General features: G+C 46.5%; 1 protein-coding gene across 1 annotated transcript in view; it reads left to right on the top strand.

Annotated features, from left to right (window-relative positions):
• The window catches only part of EGLN3 (egl-9 family hypoxia inducible factor 3), a 35,603-nt gene that overhangs the window by 17,561 nt on the left and 2,335 nt on the right, over positions 1–15,707 (top strand). Inside the window, exons 2-4 of the mRNA XM_068160349.1 lie at positions 7,304–7,423; positions 12,868–13,004; positions 14,018–14,091. Of these exons, the coding sequence (XP_068016450.1) occupies positions 7,304–7,423; positions 12,868–13,004; positions 14,018–14,091 (331 nt within the window). The remainder of the gene's footprint in view (positions 1–7,303; positions 7,424–12,867; positions 13,005–14,017; positions 14,092–15,707) is intronic.

Genomic DNA, 15,707 nt, shown 5'->3' with positions numbered 1-15,707 from the left:
TGCCCTGACAAATTCTAGCACTTTCCCCAGTGATTCTTAACTTCTGAAAACAGGCTCCTTCCTCACACGTCCCCTCTCTTGCCTCTGAGCAGGAAGCTGATCAAAGAGGAGGTGGGTAGGTTTAGCTGTTTGATGGAAGACTGATAATCAAGTTGTGGGTGAGGAACTGAGGTACTGGTATCTCATGCAGTACTACCACTGAAGCTCATTTACTGTTTTGCATGACTGAAACAAGCCGAGTTTCACCTCCCCTTAGAACTGGTGATTCCCTTTCCAACAGGCATGGAGCTGATGTCTCTGATTTTAGTTTAATTTTTTTTTGTTTAAACTTAATTTTCTTCCCTCTGTTCCCTCCCATCTCTACAGAGTGTTAAATTAGACCAATTTTCCTAGTTCATGCTTCAGTGTGGTGGCTGAGTGTTTTTAACTTTCATGAATTCAAACAAACTAATATTTAATAATCCTCATAAATATTTTATACTTAACTGTTGTAAGCGACATGGGAGAAAACACTTGGGCGCAACGAGAAAGTACTTAAGAAACACCCTGTTGTGCCTGTATGTCTGACAAGCCTCGACTGAGAATCACTTCTCTTTGATCATGAAATGTCAGACTACTCATGTTCTTTTAATGCAGAGCATGCTGTGTGCCTTTTCCTTTCTGGATGCACGGACTGTGTGCATCTACAAACTGAAGTCAGGTTGGGTACAATAAGCGCCCAGACCTATGTGAATCCTGGTAGTCCTCATTTCCTGAGGCTGGGTCAAATGAGGGTTTTTTTTTTGTTGCTGTTGATCTCAAGTTTAGGACTTGAGAACCATGTATTAGACTGACTTTTGGGAAATGTGCAAGGGCAAGTTCAGGACTGAGAACCACCCTATTGCACTTGCAAATTTGCAAAGTTTCAGTCCAAGTCCAGGACTGAGAACCACCTATTGGACTGAAACTTGGGAAATGTACAAGGGCAAGTTCAGGACTGAGAACCACCTATTGGACTGAAACTTGGGAAATGTACAAGGGCAAGTTCAGGACTGAGAACCACCTATTGGACTGAAACTTGGGAAATGTACAAGGGCAAGTTCAGGACTGAGAACCACCTTACTGGATTGAAACTTGGGAAATGTACAAGGGCAAGTCCAGGACTGAGAACCACCTATTGGACTGAAACTTGGGAAATGTACAAGGGCAAGTCCAGGACTGAGAACCACCTTACTGAACTGAAACTTGGGAAATTTGCAAGTGTGCAGCCAAATGAAAATGTATCATCTGAAACCTTCGGTGGTTGCAGCACTGTTGATTCTTTTGAATAACTTGGTTTTCTAGATAACAGAATACATCCAGTTGGAAGAGACCTCCAAGATCACCCAGCACTGAAGGGTCAACACTAAACCATGTCCCTAAGCACCGGGTCCACAAGCCACTTGAACACCCCCAGGGATGGTGACTCCACCACTGCCCTGAGCAGACCATTCCAATGTTTGAGAACCCTCTTTGTGAGGAAATACTCCCTAATATCCAGCCTGAACCTCCCCTGGTAGAGCTTGAAACCATTTCCACTAGTCCTGTAACATACTACCAAGGAGAAGAGGCTGCCCCCTCCTCACTCCAACTTCCCTTCAGGTAGTTGTAGAGAGAGATGAGGTCTCCCCTTAACCTCCTCTTCTCCAGACTGAACAACCCCAGCTCCCTCAGGTGCTCCTCACAGGTTGTGTGTTCCAGGCACTTCATGAGCCTCGATGCCCTTCTCAAACCATCATAGTGACCTTGCACATCAATATTGCTTTGTGCTTACGTATTACCTTTCATCTAACAGGCTTTGCAAGCCATTTCTGAATTTAACTGTTTGATCTACAAACTGTATGGAGACGTGATCTGCACTAAAGATCAAAATTAGCAGCTGTTGAACAATACAGAGGAGAATTCTGATACAGGAAATGGAAAAGCATATTGTGGAGTCCTTGGTTTAATCTGTGAGGACTGTTGGTGTTAGCAGGATAGAGTTAGCAGGCCAGAATTTTCTCTGCTGGTTGCAGAGGTCATACTAGTTCTGAGAAGAAAATACAGGATCAGTATAAGGTTACAATACCACCTCTGCAGTCTGCACTAGGAGTACACTGAGACCTTGGCTTAGTGCTAGCAGACGGGGAGAGCTTCTCCTTCTGACCTGCTGTCATCACCACTTCCTATTAAGCAGTGTTTGTTTTCACTTACGAGCATCTTCTAGCTGAGGTATTCTCTGAAGCATTTTCTTCCAAGTATTGGTCCACTCCAGCACTGCTTATTTTCTGAAATGTAACATAATGATGCCTCACAGCATGGTCCTGGCTATCAGCTAAGAGAATTTGTTTTTCTGCATGCTAGAAGCACTGGGAGGCAAGAGAAAAAAAAAACCTCTCTATGGAACCTTTGTTTCTTTTATCTGCCTCCAAAGATTGCTGGTGTCTTACAGATTGACTTGCAGATTTCTCTGGCTGACTTGAGTGTAATATTTTCAAAGTGAATGGTGAATAACTTCACTTTTGCAAGCTTCTGTGCAACACAGAGTTTAATGATGATTTCCGGCTCTTCGCTGAAGCTGATAATTACTGCTTGCTTAACTGGTGGTTGGGCTTTACCCTCTTGGGAAACCTAACCTCTCTGAAAATGACAGTGCAGAAACTGCTGTCTTGATGATTTGCTTTTCATTTTCCATGTTTTGTAGTCTTTAGTTATGACTGTGGACTAGGTGAGGAGAGCATTGCTCTTCAGACTGTGGCATGTGTATGTGTGGGACTGCAAAGACATGCGCCTGTGTATCAAAGTCTTAACTGTTTAGCTGCTAAGACAAACTCATCTGTTTTAACTGAAAACAAACTCTTGGAAATTTACATTGTAAACTAAGACAACTGCAGTCGTTGTAATGGATTGTAATAGCATAGCCAGCCGGTCGAGGGAGGTGATTCTTCCCCTCTATTCCACTCTGGTGAGACCCCGCCTGGAGTACTGCGTCCAGTTGTGGAGTCCCTATTACAGGAAGGATCTGGACGTGCTGGAACGTGTCCAGAGAAGGGCCATGAAGATGATCAGAGGGCTGGAGCACCTCTCCTATGGAGACAGATTGAGGGAGTTGGGGCTGTTCAGTCTGGAGAAGAGAAGGCTCCAAGGAGACCTTATTGTGGCCTTCCAGTATCTGAAGGGGGCCTACAAAAAAGCTGGTGAGGAGCTTTTTAGGGTGTCAGAGAGTGATAGGACTAGGGGAAATAGAACAAAACTAGAAATGGGTAGACTCAGATTGGATGTTAGGTAGAAGTTCTTCCCCATGAGGGTGGTGAGACATTGGAACAGGTTGCTCAGGGAGATGGTGGAAGCCTCATCCCTAGATGCTTTTAAGGCCAGGCTGGATGTGGTTGTGAGCAACCTGCTCTAGTGTGAGGTGTCCCTGCCCATGGCAGAGGGGTTAGAACTGGATGATCCTTGAGATCCCTTCCCACCCTAAAAATTCTATGATTCTGTGATTGTACTGGGAAAAAATAAAAAAGAAGGCAGTTACATTCCTGCTCATTACTGCCTGTTTTAATTAGTTTAGGTTTGGAGTTGCTTAACGAAGGGAATTGCTTCCAAAAACGGAGTGTGCCTCTTTGGACACAAGAGTTGAAAGTATAGGAAAGACTGTTTTATTGAGACTGCACTTGCTGGTCCAGCCTCTGGCTTTTGAAGCTAGCCTGTGCACTAAACTGGCAAACACCAGCGTTCACCAATTACCTAAATTAAGTCTGGGTGATGCATCTCATCTCCTGTTTCTTGTTTGCTTTCAGTGAATCCAAAAGTAGCGCTTACAGCTGGAATCCTTGTTGAGGCCAGCTTGATCTGCTCTGGAGCTGCTCCAGCTAGTGCTCTGATAAAGCCTGGTATCATTTCAACAGGCTCTAGGAGGACCAGAATGATTTCCCTTCATTGTTTAAGGTTTCACTCAAGTCTTTGCCCTGCCAGGAAAAAAGCTGTTTCACTTCTGCTTTGTTTTCTCATTGCTGCTGCTGCTGCTGCTGCTGCTAGGAAACTTCCTCTACCCACCCCCCCCTTTTCTTAAAGATAAGGTAGAGTATGGCCAGTGTTTTTCGATTCTGTGGGAATTTTTCTGCTTTTTCATCCCCAGGGACTCTGTGTGTTGCAGTTGCAAAAGGTGCATGCTGTAAATAAATAAATAATGCATCAACCTGTCCTAGTCAAAGCACATGTTCTGCAAAGAGAACACACTATGTGGAGGAGGTCAGGGAAAACTCTGGCCTTCTGCCCAGCTTTCAGTAGTAAGTAAAGCACCTAAATCCCTTTAAGGATCTGGCCTATAATCTGTTATTCTTCAGCAGCTTTTTGATTGTGGCATTAAAAAAACAAATAGTAGTAATATTGGATTGATTTTTAGGCTGCTCAGTAATCTTGCAGTAATGTCTGCTCTCCAAAGAGAGACTTCTTTAAGGCCTCCAGAATTTTATGTTGTGCATCAACTTGAAAATGAGGTATTATCAGTCAGAAAAGTTTTATTGCCACTGTGCATCATCCCTCCTGGCATGATTATCAGAGCTCTGCTGAGCCAGACCTTGTGCTGGTGCTGTAGGTGTGCATCCTCCAGCAGCAGCTCTGCTCGCTGCAGAGATGAGCGTCCTGCTTCTCTGTCTCTCCTTGGCATGGCCCTTCTCTCTGCCTATCTGCTGTCCCCTCTCTTGAACTCTCAGTTCCCAGGGTCGTGTTCCCTAGTGTACAGGATCAGGTTTAGCAAGTGTTGCTATGTCAATCATTTGATGCAGTCCAGCTCACAGTGTAAGGGGTGGGTGAAGGGTGCACCTCTGTGAGCTGCTGTGCTAGCAGCTGGGATGGGGAGATGCATGAAGGGGTTACCAGTGAGGATACAGCTCCCTCAGACCATTTCTACATTGCAGGTACAGTTGACTTGTAGTTTCCACCAGGCTTACACCCCTAACAATTTGTTTCCAGTGCTAGGCTGTGCAGCCCTTACTGCTGTTATCAGGCTGCTAGTGAAATGTAAGTTCAGCTGTGGAGCTGTTTAACAGCAGAATGACAACAGAGCAGACAGGACCTATGGCAAGGCATCTAGCCAACTGCCAGGCATGATGGAAGAGGGCTTATTACTTGGAATTATAGGTGTTCACTCTTGTTTGGCATAATCTCCTGTCCCTGGAAGTCAGCGGTGCCCAGGCAGCTGTGGCCTGAGGCATTGGGCCAAGGAGCAGCCGCTGGGGACTTTTTGCTGCCCACAGGTACTGTTCTGATGGTGCTTGTAGGGAGGAAGTCAAGTCAATTCACACATGAAATGCAGAGCAGTGTTTTCACAGCTGTATACATCCATCTGTCCTAGCTGGCTGACTCCTGTGAATAGTTTCTGTTCTTGGTAGCAGAGAGTCCAAGGGATCCACTGCACTGGCTGGCAGAAACTTCTGTGCCAGTGTTTGTCGGCACAGTAAAATTACCTTTGTGATTAAAGCAGTGTGGTGTTATACTCTAGGTGGTTGTGTCCCCTATGAGAAGAGCATGGCTTTAGCAGAAAATGAGACCTCTGGGGTTCATAGATAAAAATTTCAGTTACTCCTAGTAATGCCTGGACTGTCAATCTTCAGTGCTATCAGCTGTGCCTGACAGATTATTGGGGACAGGTCATGCAAACGGTACACAATCACATCCACATCTGTGGGACAGGGATGTGCAGTATTCTTGTATCCAAAGTTAGGATGTGATGGTCTGGGTGGCTGGAAAACCGGATGGGTAGAAACCTGCTTGGATGCTTGGACTTGGAGGGTCATGCTTAATCACTTGTGTTATACCTAGAGGCTGGTAACAAATGGAGCCCCACAGGGATCTCTCGTGGTACCTGACATGTCAACCACCTTTACCAATAACCAGAAACAGATGGCTGAGTGCTCTTGTCAAGTTTGGAGATGACAGCAAACTGAGGGGGACCAGTTGATGCTCTTGAGGGCAGGACTGCCATGGAAAGGAGCCCAGGTGGGCTGCAGGAGCCCTATCAGACACAGACAGATGCAAATGCCCCTGGGAAGGAGTTGGCCCTTGCAGCAGGCAGGGAAGTAGTTCTGCTCCCTGGGTGAGCTGGTGGTCTTGACGGGCAGTGAGACAGTATGCCCCTGCACAACAGCATCCAGGGCAATAGGCACAGAAGCACTGCATGTAGACTGAGGGCAATTGTTATCCCTGGGGAAACCACATCTGGATACTGTGTCCCATTTTCCAAATGAACTTGGTCCATCATCTGCCATCACTTTTGCTGCTAATGCCAACAGGGAAAGGAGATGTCAAAGGAGTGGGAACAAGACTTCTATTGCCACAGCTTTAGTGGAGTAAACTCCATGGAAGGTGATGAGTGTCCCTACCAAGTAGTTCTGGTAGTGAGGAATTGACCTGAGACAAAGATCTAGTATTCCACCAACAGCCTCACCTGCTCCTCCCTGCCTCGTGCTTGGGCTGCTAATGGTTTCCACTCAAGTTTAATAAACATTTGCTGTAAAACCCCTTTCAAGACATGTTGACTTCATGTGGTTTGGAGAAATTAATGTTAGGCTTATCTCATCATTGGAAGTGAAATTTAAACAAACTGTGAATTAAGTGATTGATACCAGCAAGCCTGGAGATGATCAAAGAGAGAAGTATGCTTCTGCAAGCTGTTTGGTTAGGTCTGTGGCTCAGTCCATGTAAGCAAACAAGCACTGCCCTGTGCAAACACAGCACAAAGGAGTTGCAGGCTTTTGCAGACTTTGTTCTGTGGACTTTTGCCCACACCTCCTGGAGACCCTCACTTTGTATTGGGCCATAGGGAGGTATATGACAGGGACTGGAAGATATTAATAGAGGAGAATGGTGGTTGTGAGGCATGGCATTGTAGGGTTGTTTTCTGTTTCCACTATGACTGGCAAAATCAGTTTTGCAATGACGGCTCAGCTTTAGAAACTAAAGCAAACTTGAGCTGAAAACGGCCTCAAAGTCACGTAGCTCGTAGAGAACAAGAAGTTTGTACCATACATACCAGTCTTTTAGCTTCATACAGGGTTGGGGTTTTTTTACTACTTTAGTGTATGTATTGTGAAATAGGAAGGATATTTATTTCCATTTTGAAATGGCACTCTGGCTTACTCATCCAGTGCAAGAAGCTTGTGCAAATACACGTTCAGGTGGTGTCTGCTGTGGGGGTTTGGCTTCAGCATGTGAAGCCAAACTGGTGGTGGGAGGATGTTGAGCAAATGAAAACTGAGGGCAGGCATCTTGTAGAATTTATTTTTTACAATCTTTGTCTTTGATTCAGGCTATGGTTGCTTGCTATCCTGGAAATGGAACTGGGTACGTTCGTCACGTGGACAATCCAAACGGTGACGGGCGCTGCATCACCTGTATTTATTACCTGAATAAGAACTGGGACTCCAAGGTAAGTAAGCCACGGGAGTGAGGCAGAACATGAAGGAAAAACTGCTTCAGAAGCAGAGCTTTGGAGCTGTCACTTGCTTCTGTGAACTCTGGTGAACTTCTGAGCAGCTGGTCCCTTCTTCATTTCCACATTTGTTTTCTTGGTGTTTATGGCAACCTTTGGAAGTAAGGATCTAAACTGTTTACTTGTAGTTCTCTCTCCCATCCCACATAGTGTTTTGTTGTTATAAAACAGAGCTTCTAAGCACGGGGCTGCTGGCTCTGACACTTTGTTTAGAGGAAAGAGCTATGAAGCACTAGAAAGATAGACATAACTCACTGAGGAATAAGTGGATTCTGGGAGCAGAGTAAAATGCAAGCCAGAATTTGGGACTTGAGCATTCTTGACACAGTCTCTTCAGGCTAACCTGCAGAAGACCTTTGAGGCAATTTGCCTTTGTTATTTAAGAAGCGATGGTGCTCAGGAAGAGGAAGGAGCACATGCCTTGGTGTGTCCCCTCCATCTCTGACTCCATAAGTGAGTCTCTTGACAGGATGATGCTCTTGTTTCTGTCTTTATTATTTACTATAAGGCAATAAAGTCATCCTTGAACTTACCATGCCTCTAAGTTAAAACAAAATAAGGACTGGTAAAATTTCAGGGTGTTGCTTTACACTGCTGTTAACAATATCAGCACAAACCATTCATGTAGGTTATCTATTTAAAATGGTGGAGTTCCCCCCCACCCCCCTGCTTTATTCTCTAGCCTGTCTTGGCCACTTTAGGTGGATATTCTTTAAGCACATGTAATCACAGAATGTTAGGGCTGAAAGGGACCTCGAAAGATCATCCAGTCCAACTCCCCTGCCAGAGCAGGATCACCTAGAGCAGATCACACAGGAAAACATCCAGGCAGGTTTTGAGTATCTCCAGAGAGGGAGATTCCACAACCCCCCCCGGGCAGTATGTTCCAGTGTTCTGTCAACCTCACAGTGAAATAATTCTTCCTCCTGTTTCCATGGAACTTCCTATGCCTCAGCTTCCACCCATTGCCCCTTGTCCTGTCATTGGGCATCACCAAGCAGAGCCTGGCTCCATCCTCTTGGCACTCACCCTTTACATATTTTTAAACATTAATGAGGACACCTCTCACTCTCCTCCAAGCTAAAGAGCCCCAGCTCCATCAGTCTCTCCTCGTAAGGGAGATATTCCACTCCCTTAATCATCTTTGTGGCTCTGTGCTGGAGCCTTTCAAGCAGTTGCCTGAGGTCCTTCTTGAACTGAGGGGCCCAGAACTGGACACAATATTCCAGATGTGGCCTCACCAGGGCAGAGCAGAGGGGGAGGAGAGGCTGAGGGAGCTGCGATTGTTTAGCCTAGAGAAGAGGAGGCTCAGGGGAGACCTTATTGCTGTCTATAACTACCTGAAGGGTGGTTGTAGCCAGAAGGGGGTTGGTCTCTTCTCCCAGGCAACCAGCACCAGAACAAGAGGACACAGTCTCAAGCTGTGCCAGGGGAAGTTTAGGCTCGAAGTAAGGAGAAAGTTCTTCACAGAGAGAGTTGTTAGCCATTGGAATGTGCTGCCCAGGGAGGTGGTGGAGTCACCATCCCTGGAAGTGTTCAAGAGGGGATTGGACGTGGCACTTGGTGCCATGGTTTAGTCATGAGGTCTGTGGTGACAGCTTGGACTTGATGATCTTTGAGGTCTCTTCCAACCTTGGTGATTCTGTGATTCTGACCTACTAACCACAGCTCTTCTAATCCACCCCAGAATGGCATTGGCCTTCTTGGCCACAAGAGCACATTGCTTTAGAGGCAGTGCCACTGAAGAATGCATTGTTGGAGGAAAACACATTCCTGTATGGAGAGTGTGGCAGTGAAACATCCCAATGGAATAAAATGAAGGAGGACATGTGGGAGGAAATGCAAATATCAAATCTATTCTGCGCACTGCACTTTTATTCTAATAGTGACGAAGCGCCCAAGTGGCCACTGGGATAACTAACTGAAATCCAGGACACTGGGGGAGAGAATTATGTGGGTGTGATGGTAATTTCATGCAAAAATGTGCCAGAAGAGATGCAATATAAGCATGCTGGCCTTTGAAGGCAGCCATGTTGCTTTAAAGCTGACCTAATAGTTTCCTACTGGGGTTTGCATGCCACATGGAGGTACTAAGTCAGGTTGGGTCTGGGTTGACAGCATTTTCCCTGCACTCTGTGGTGCAGAATAAAGGCCTCCAAAGAGTCATCTAAAAGCAGCAAGAAGGAGGCAGAGTTTCTGCAGCATGAGCAGGCCACCAAATGCTCTCCCTGAAACTCACAAGACATGTGAAGAGAGAAATGATGTAGTAGAGCAACCAGGCTATGTCATAAATAAGGGAAAGACTGGCTGGGAGGTATAGTGCACACATTTATGCATTTATGAGAACTTTATTGCAAATCCATTGATAGAAGAGACTTCACTATTCCCAGGGTCTAAAAGTTAGCTCCTGTGTGATCAGATGCAGGCTCTGAAATGCCATAAGCAGTATGTAGCAATTGCTGGGAGGAGAGTCTGTTGTTCTTAGGTTTGTCAGAGGGAGCACTCTTACCTGCCTTGTGGTATTCACTGGTTCTAGAGAGTGTTTGTTACAGGGACATCATTGTCTTTATCTTGATTTGTTTACATTATCAGAGCATATATCCAGCTGAAAGAGACCTCCAAGATCATCCAGTCCAACCCTTGACCTAGCACTGAAGGGTCCACACTAAAACCTGTCCATAAGCGCCAGGTTGACACACTGCTTCAACACCCTCAGGGATGGTGACTGCTGCAGTGCCCTGGGCAGACCATTCCAATGGTTGATAATCCTCTCTGTGAAGAAATATTTCCTAACACCCAGCCTGAACCTCCCCTGGTGCAGCTTGAAATCATTTCCTCTAGTCCTGTTGCTTGCCACCAAGGAGGAGAGGCTGGCTCCCTCCTTGCTCCAACCTCCTTTCAGGTGGTTGTAGAGATCATTGAGGTCTCCCCTCAGCCTCCTCTTCCCTAGACTGAACAACCCAATGCAGTTTGCTTTAGCCAGATGCTTATGCTGTGTGGCAGTTTAGGCTGGGTGCCTCCGGTCACTGCCACATAAGTTACACCTCCAGTGTCACCAGTGTCCAACCCAGTAGGTGGACACAGGGAACAGCCTATTTCATACCCCTAAATCCTGCACCCTATAAATCCAGCTGCAAAGTCTTTCTCTTCCTGTTTCTTCCCTCTCTGCTCCCGTGGGAGATGGGTAACAGTGGGGGGGTGTCTCAAGGCCTCTTAGGCCTGGCTAGGTCTAATGCCAGGAGGAGAAGGGGCAGGGGGCAGTCTCAGACCTGGCCTCAGACTAGCCTAGCAGTGAGGGGGAAGAAAGAGCCCTGGGAGTTTTGGGTATACCCTCAGGTGGGAAGAAGGGAAGCACTGAGAGGCCTTTGGGTGTGGTGTAAGGGACAATGTATGCTTTGGGATATCTTTGCCACTATGCTTTGCAGTTTTCTGTAAAACACCAATTGCTTTTCCATTTAAACTTTCCATCACTTCCCAATCCCTTTGTGTGAGTGTCATTCTTTTGCCCATTTCATGGACAATAGAAGATCTGTCTGGCCTCAAACCAGGACATGCTGAAACATTACAAACTGGCAGAATCAAGGTGGCCCAGAGATTGGCTGTGTGGTTTTCCAGTGTGGTTATGCAGCTGTCTTGGCTGTTGTTAGTTGTTTGTTCCTCATTTGTTGGGTGCTGAGGAGTTAGGAAGGAGTCATTGTTTGCGTGAGTCATGGGTGTGTTCCTCTGTGTGTGGTAGTTTTAGCCTATGCCTTTAAAATTGTTCAGAGATCTTGAGCAGAAAAGTAGTAAAATGTAAATTAATCACTACTGGGGGGGAAAAGGACAACAGAGATCAGGGTATAACTAAGGTTGGAAGAGACCTCGAGGATCATCAAATCCAACCTGTCACCACAGACCCCATGACTAGACCATGGCACCAAGTGCCACGTCCAATCTCCTCTTGAACACCTCCAGGGATGGTGACTCCACCACCTCCCTCAGCAGCACATTCTAATGACCAATGACTCTCTTGGTGAAGAACTTTCTCCTCACCTCGAGTCTAAACTTCCCCTGGCGCAGCTTGAGACTGTGTCCTCTTGTTCTGGTGCTGGTTGCCTGGGAGAAGAGACCAACCCCTTCCTGGCTACAACCACCTTTCAGGTAGTTGTAGAGGGCAATGAGGTCACCCCTGAGCCTCCTCCTCTCCAGGCTAAACAATCCCAGCTAGTTCTAAACAATTCCAAACTACAGCACAGGAGGTTCCACCTCAACATGAGGAGGAACTTCTTCACTGTGAGGGTCACAGGGCGCTGGAACAGGCTGCCGAGAGAGGCTGCGGAGTCTCCTTCTCTGGAGACTTTCCAGCCCTGTCTGGATGTGTTCCTGTGTGACCTGTGCTGAATTCTATGGTCCTGCTTTGGCAGGGGGGTTGGACTTGATGATCTTTGGAGGCCTCTTCCAAACTCTAACATCCTCTGATCCTGTGTAATGTCATAAGACTGCTTGTACGAAAACAATTCCTTCTCATTTCTTCTCACCTCTTTGCTTTGGGAGAGATATTAACTTGCTTCTGCTTGACCTTGGCTGCATTGTTTTGGTTAAGTCTAACATCAACTTTCTGTGCTCCTTTCTCTTCTTCCTTTTGGACAGGGGGGTGGAGGGGCAGAGAAGGAACCATGAAAATGCGTCCAGAGAAGGGCAACAAAGCTGGTGAGGGGTCTGGAGCACAAGCCCTATAAGGGGAGGCTGAGGGAGCTGGGGTTATTTAGCCTGGAGAAGAGGAGGCTCAGGGGAGACCTTATTGCTGTCCACAACTGCATGAAGGGAGGTTGTAGCCAGGTGGGGGCTGGTCTCTTCTCCCAGGCAACCAGCACCAGAACAAGAGGACACAGTCTCAAGCTGTGCCAGGGGAGCTTTAGGCTAGATGTTAGGAAGAAGTTCTTCACAGGAAGAGAGATTTGCCATTGGAATGGGCTGCCCAGGGAGGTGGTGGAGTCACCATCACTGGAGGTGTTTCGGAAGAGACTGGATGGGGTGCTTGGTGCCAAGGTTTAGTTGATTAGATGGTGTTGGATGATAGGTTGGACTCTACGATCTCAAAGGTGTCTTCCAACCTGGTTAATTCCACGCTATTCCATGCTATGCCATTCTAAAAGGAGAAGCTAGTAGCTTCCCCTGCCTCTGCCCAGGGGGGTTCTTGTGCTGTTTGTTAATTGTAAATACCTGTTGTAAATAGTTTGTTTTGTACACATTTATTGCCTTCCATTGCAGAGTGTAGTTTTTGCCTGTACATAGAGCTTTCATTTGCTTCTGGCTGAGCTGGGCTGGCAAAATTACTGTTGGGGAGGTGGAAATTCCAACCCACCCCACTGTGTAAGAGGCAAGCTTTCCTTTTGTTTCAGCTGCATGGTGGTGTTCTTCGGATATTCCCAGAAGGCAAGTCCTACATAGCAGACGTGGAGCCCATTTTTGACCGACTCCTCTTTTTCTGGTCAGATCGAAGGAACCCACATGAAGTCCAGCCTTCTTATGCAACTAGGTAAGTGACAGATATAGTATTGATATCTGGCCAGGGAAAACAACCAAACCAAACCAAACCCAAAGCATCTCTTCTACCAATATTTGTATCTAAAATGAATGGCTGTTGGGTGTCTGTTTAAATGCAGCTACGCATCAAGAAACAGTTTTGAGTGGGTTCTCTGATTTTGAGTCGCTAGGGATTCTCTCATCAACTGAGGAAGAACAAGTGTGAATGATAAAATTCCTGATGTGACTGGAGAAAAAAGAAGTCCTCTTGCTACTCACAGGAGAAAATCTGCCAAGCCAGGCAGAGCTATTTAGCCGGGAGATGCTAGGTTGTACTTTTGCCCTCACAACACTAGAGGGATTCTTGGGGCTACCATCTGTCAACAGGCTACGAAAAGCTGATGTGACACAGGGCAACCTTTAAGCTGCCTACAGGTGCCCCAGAGCAGAAAAAGGTGCAAAGGTCTGTAAGCCACTTTTGCACTCTGTAACTGGATGCTGTGCACTCTTTTCTGCCTCCCAGCAGAAATTCTCCCCTATATTTCTATGTTGCTTGATAAAATACACACTTCACACATTGTCTGGGCCTACAAGAAGGCTGGAAAGAGACTGTTTGCAAAAGGCTGTGGTGACAGTCTGAGGGGCAATGGTTTTAGAGAAGAGTAAATCTAGGTTGGATGTTAGGAGGAAGTTCTTTGCTGTGAGAGCAGTGGAGCACTGGAACAGGTTGCCCAGGGAGGTAGTTGAGATCTCATCCTTGGAGATATCCAAGGTCAGGCTCAACAGGGCTCTGGACAGCCTGATCTAATGGAGGGTGGCCCTGCTCAGTGCAGGGGGGTTGGACTAGATGACCTATGGATGTCCCTTCCAACCCAACCCATTCTATGTTTCTGTGTCATTTGTATCCTATTTTTTACCTACTAATACGGTTCTTCATATTTTTTCTTTCTCCATGAGCATGAAAGCCTCAGGGCTCTATTTTCATAGCAAAAGCTGAAACAAAGCCAAGGTTTCTTTCTTTCATAGGTATGCCATGACTGTGTGGTATTTTGACGCTGAAGAAAGAGCAGAAGCCAAAAAGAAGTTCAGGAACTTAACCGGTATGATTCCTTTATAAGTGTTCAACAGAAACAAGTGGATGCATTGGGATCTTTTCAAAGCCAGAGAGAGACTGGGAAGAACTCTGTAGCTATGTGGGTGTGACATTTAGCTTTAGAAAGCTTTTTCATCTCTAATCATCAGTCAGTTATTGTATGCAAAGCGGAGAACTTGGGGCAGAAGAAGTTTCAGGCCTGGCCTGAGTATCCCTGATGATCCCTGATGTTATTTGGGAAGTATGTTTTGTCTCTTCCAAATTTTGTTTACTGCAGTCCTGAGCCTTACACAAATAGCTTCATAATCATGTTCTCTAAAGATTCTGGATGAATAGGACCTGTCTTCTGTACTAATGAAGGACAGTTGGGGCCCTTTGATTGTGTATTTATAAAATACATATATAAAAGTGCATCCTGTAAGTGTATCTTATGAGTGCATCCCTTGGCAGGCAGTTGCAAGGGTAGCTGTGATCTTGGTACACTTCAAGAGCTACCTACATTTAACTGCACCAGTACAGGTTAGGAGGCAATCTGCTAGAGAGCATCCCTGTGGAGAAGGACCTGGGAGTCCTGGCAGATAACAAGTTACCATGGGCCAGCAATGTGCCCTTGTGGCCAAGAGGGCCAATGGGATCCTGGGGTTCATTAAGTGGAGTGTGGTCAGCAGATTGAAGGAGGTTCTCCTCTCCCTCTACTGTGCCCTTGTGATGCCCCACCTGGAATGTTACATCCAGTTCTGGGCTCCCCAGTTCAAGAGGGACAGGGATCTGCTGGAGAGAGTCCAACAGAGAGCTACCAGGATGACTGAGGGACTGGAGCACTGCCCTGTGAGGAGAGGCTGAGAGCCCTGGGGCTTTTTAGTCTGGAGAAGAGAAGACTGAGAGGGGATTTTAAAAAAGTTTATAAATATCTGAGGGCTGGGTGTCCAGAGGGAGGGGACAGGCTCTGCTCAGTTGCACCCTGTGGTAGGACAAGGGGTAATGGATATAAACTACGGCACAGGAGGTTCCACCTCAACATGAGGAGGAACTTCTTCACTGTGAGGGTCACAGAGCACTGGAACAGGCTGCCCAGAGAGGTTGTGGAGTCTCTGTCTCTGGAGGCTTTCGAGTCCCATCTGGATGCTTTTCTTTGTGACCTGTGCTAGGTTCTATGGTCCTGCTCTGGCGGGGAGGATTGGACTCAATGATCTTCAAAGGTCCCTTCCAACTCCTAACATCCTGTGATCTGTGAACTTGGTCTCACAGGTAGCTTACAGTCAGTGCAGAGGCAAGCCTGGGAAGAGGCGACCCCAGCTTACTTAAGGACAGACAGACAGCCTGCCTGTGTAGGAATGGCATACAAGTAATGGACTGAGTTACCCAGATGTGCTCCATCACCCTACTTGGAGCCATGCTCAAGGATTTGCTGTTTGAAGCAGTTTAAGATCTGGTCTTCAGGGACTGTCTCAGGCAGTTCCTCAAAATACAATGTGGAGAGCACTCACTGTGTTTTTTAAAGTGTTATGGATGCTTTTCTGACCAGACTGTTGTCATCTCTAGCTGGTATGCAAAGTAAATACTTCACTCTCAGAGGAGATCATGATCAAGGAGCCAGGAATGGAGGAAAAGTATCGCAGATTT

The sequence above is a fragment of the Melanerpes formicivorus genome, unplaced genomic scaffold (genome assembly GCF_026170545.1).
Source record: "Melanerpes formicivorus ecotype bairdi unplaced genomic scaffold, bMelFor1.0.p_v2 SCAF_49, whole genome shotgun sequence".
In the NCBI taxonomy this organism is placed as follows: Eukaryota; Metazoa; Chordata; class Aves; order Piciformes; family Picidae; genus Melanerpes; species Melanerpes formicivorus.
The sequence above is the reverse complement of the archived record's forward strand: the minus strand, read 5'-3'. Positions and strand labels throughout refer to the sequence as shown.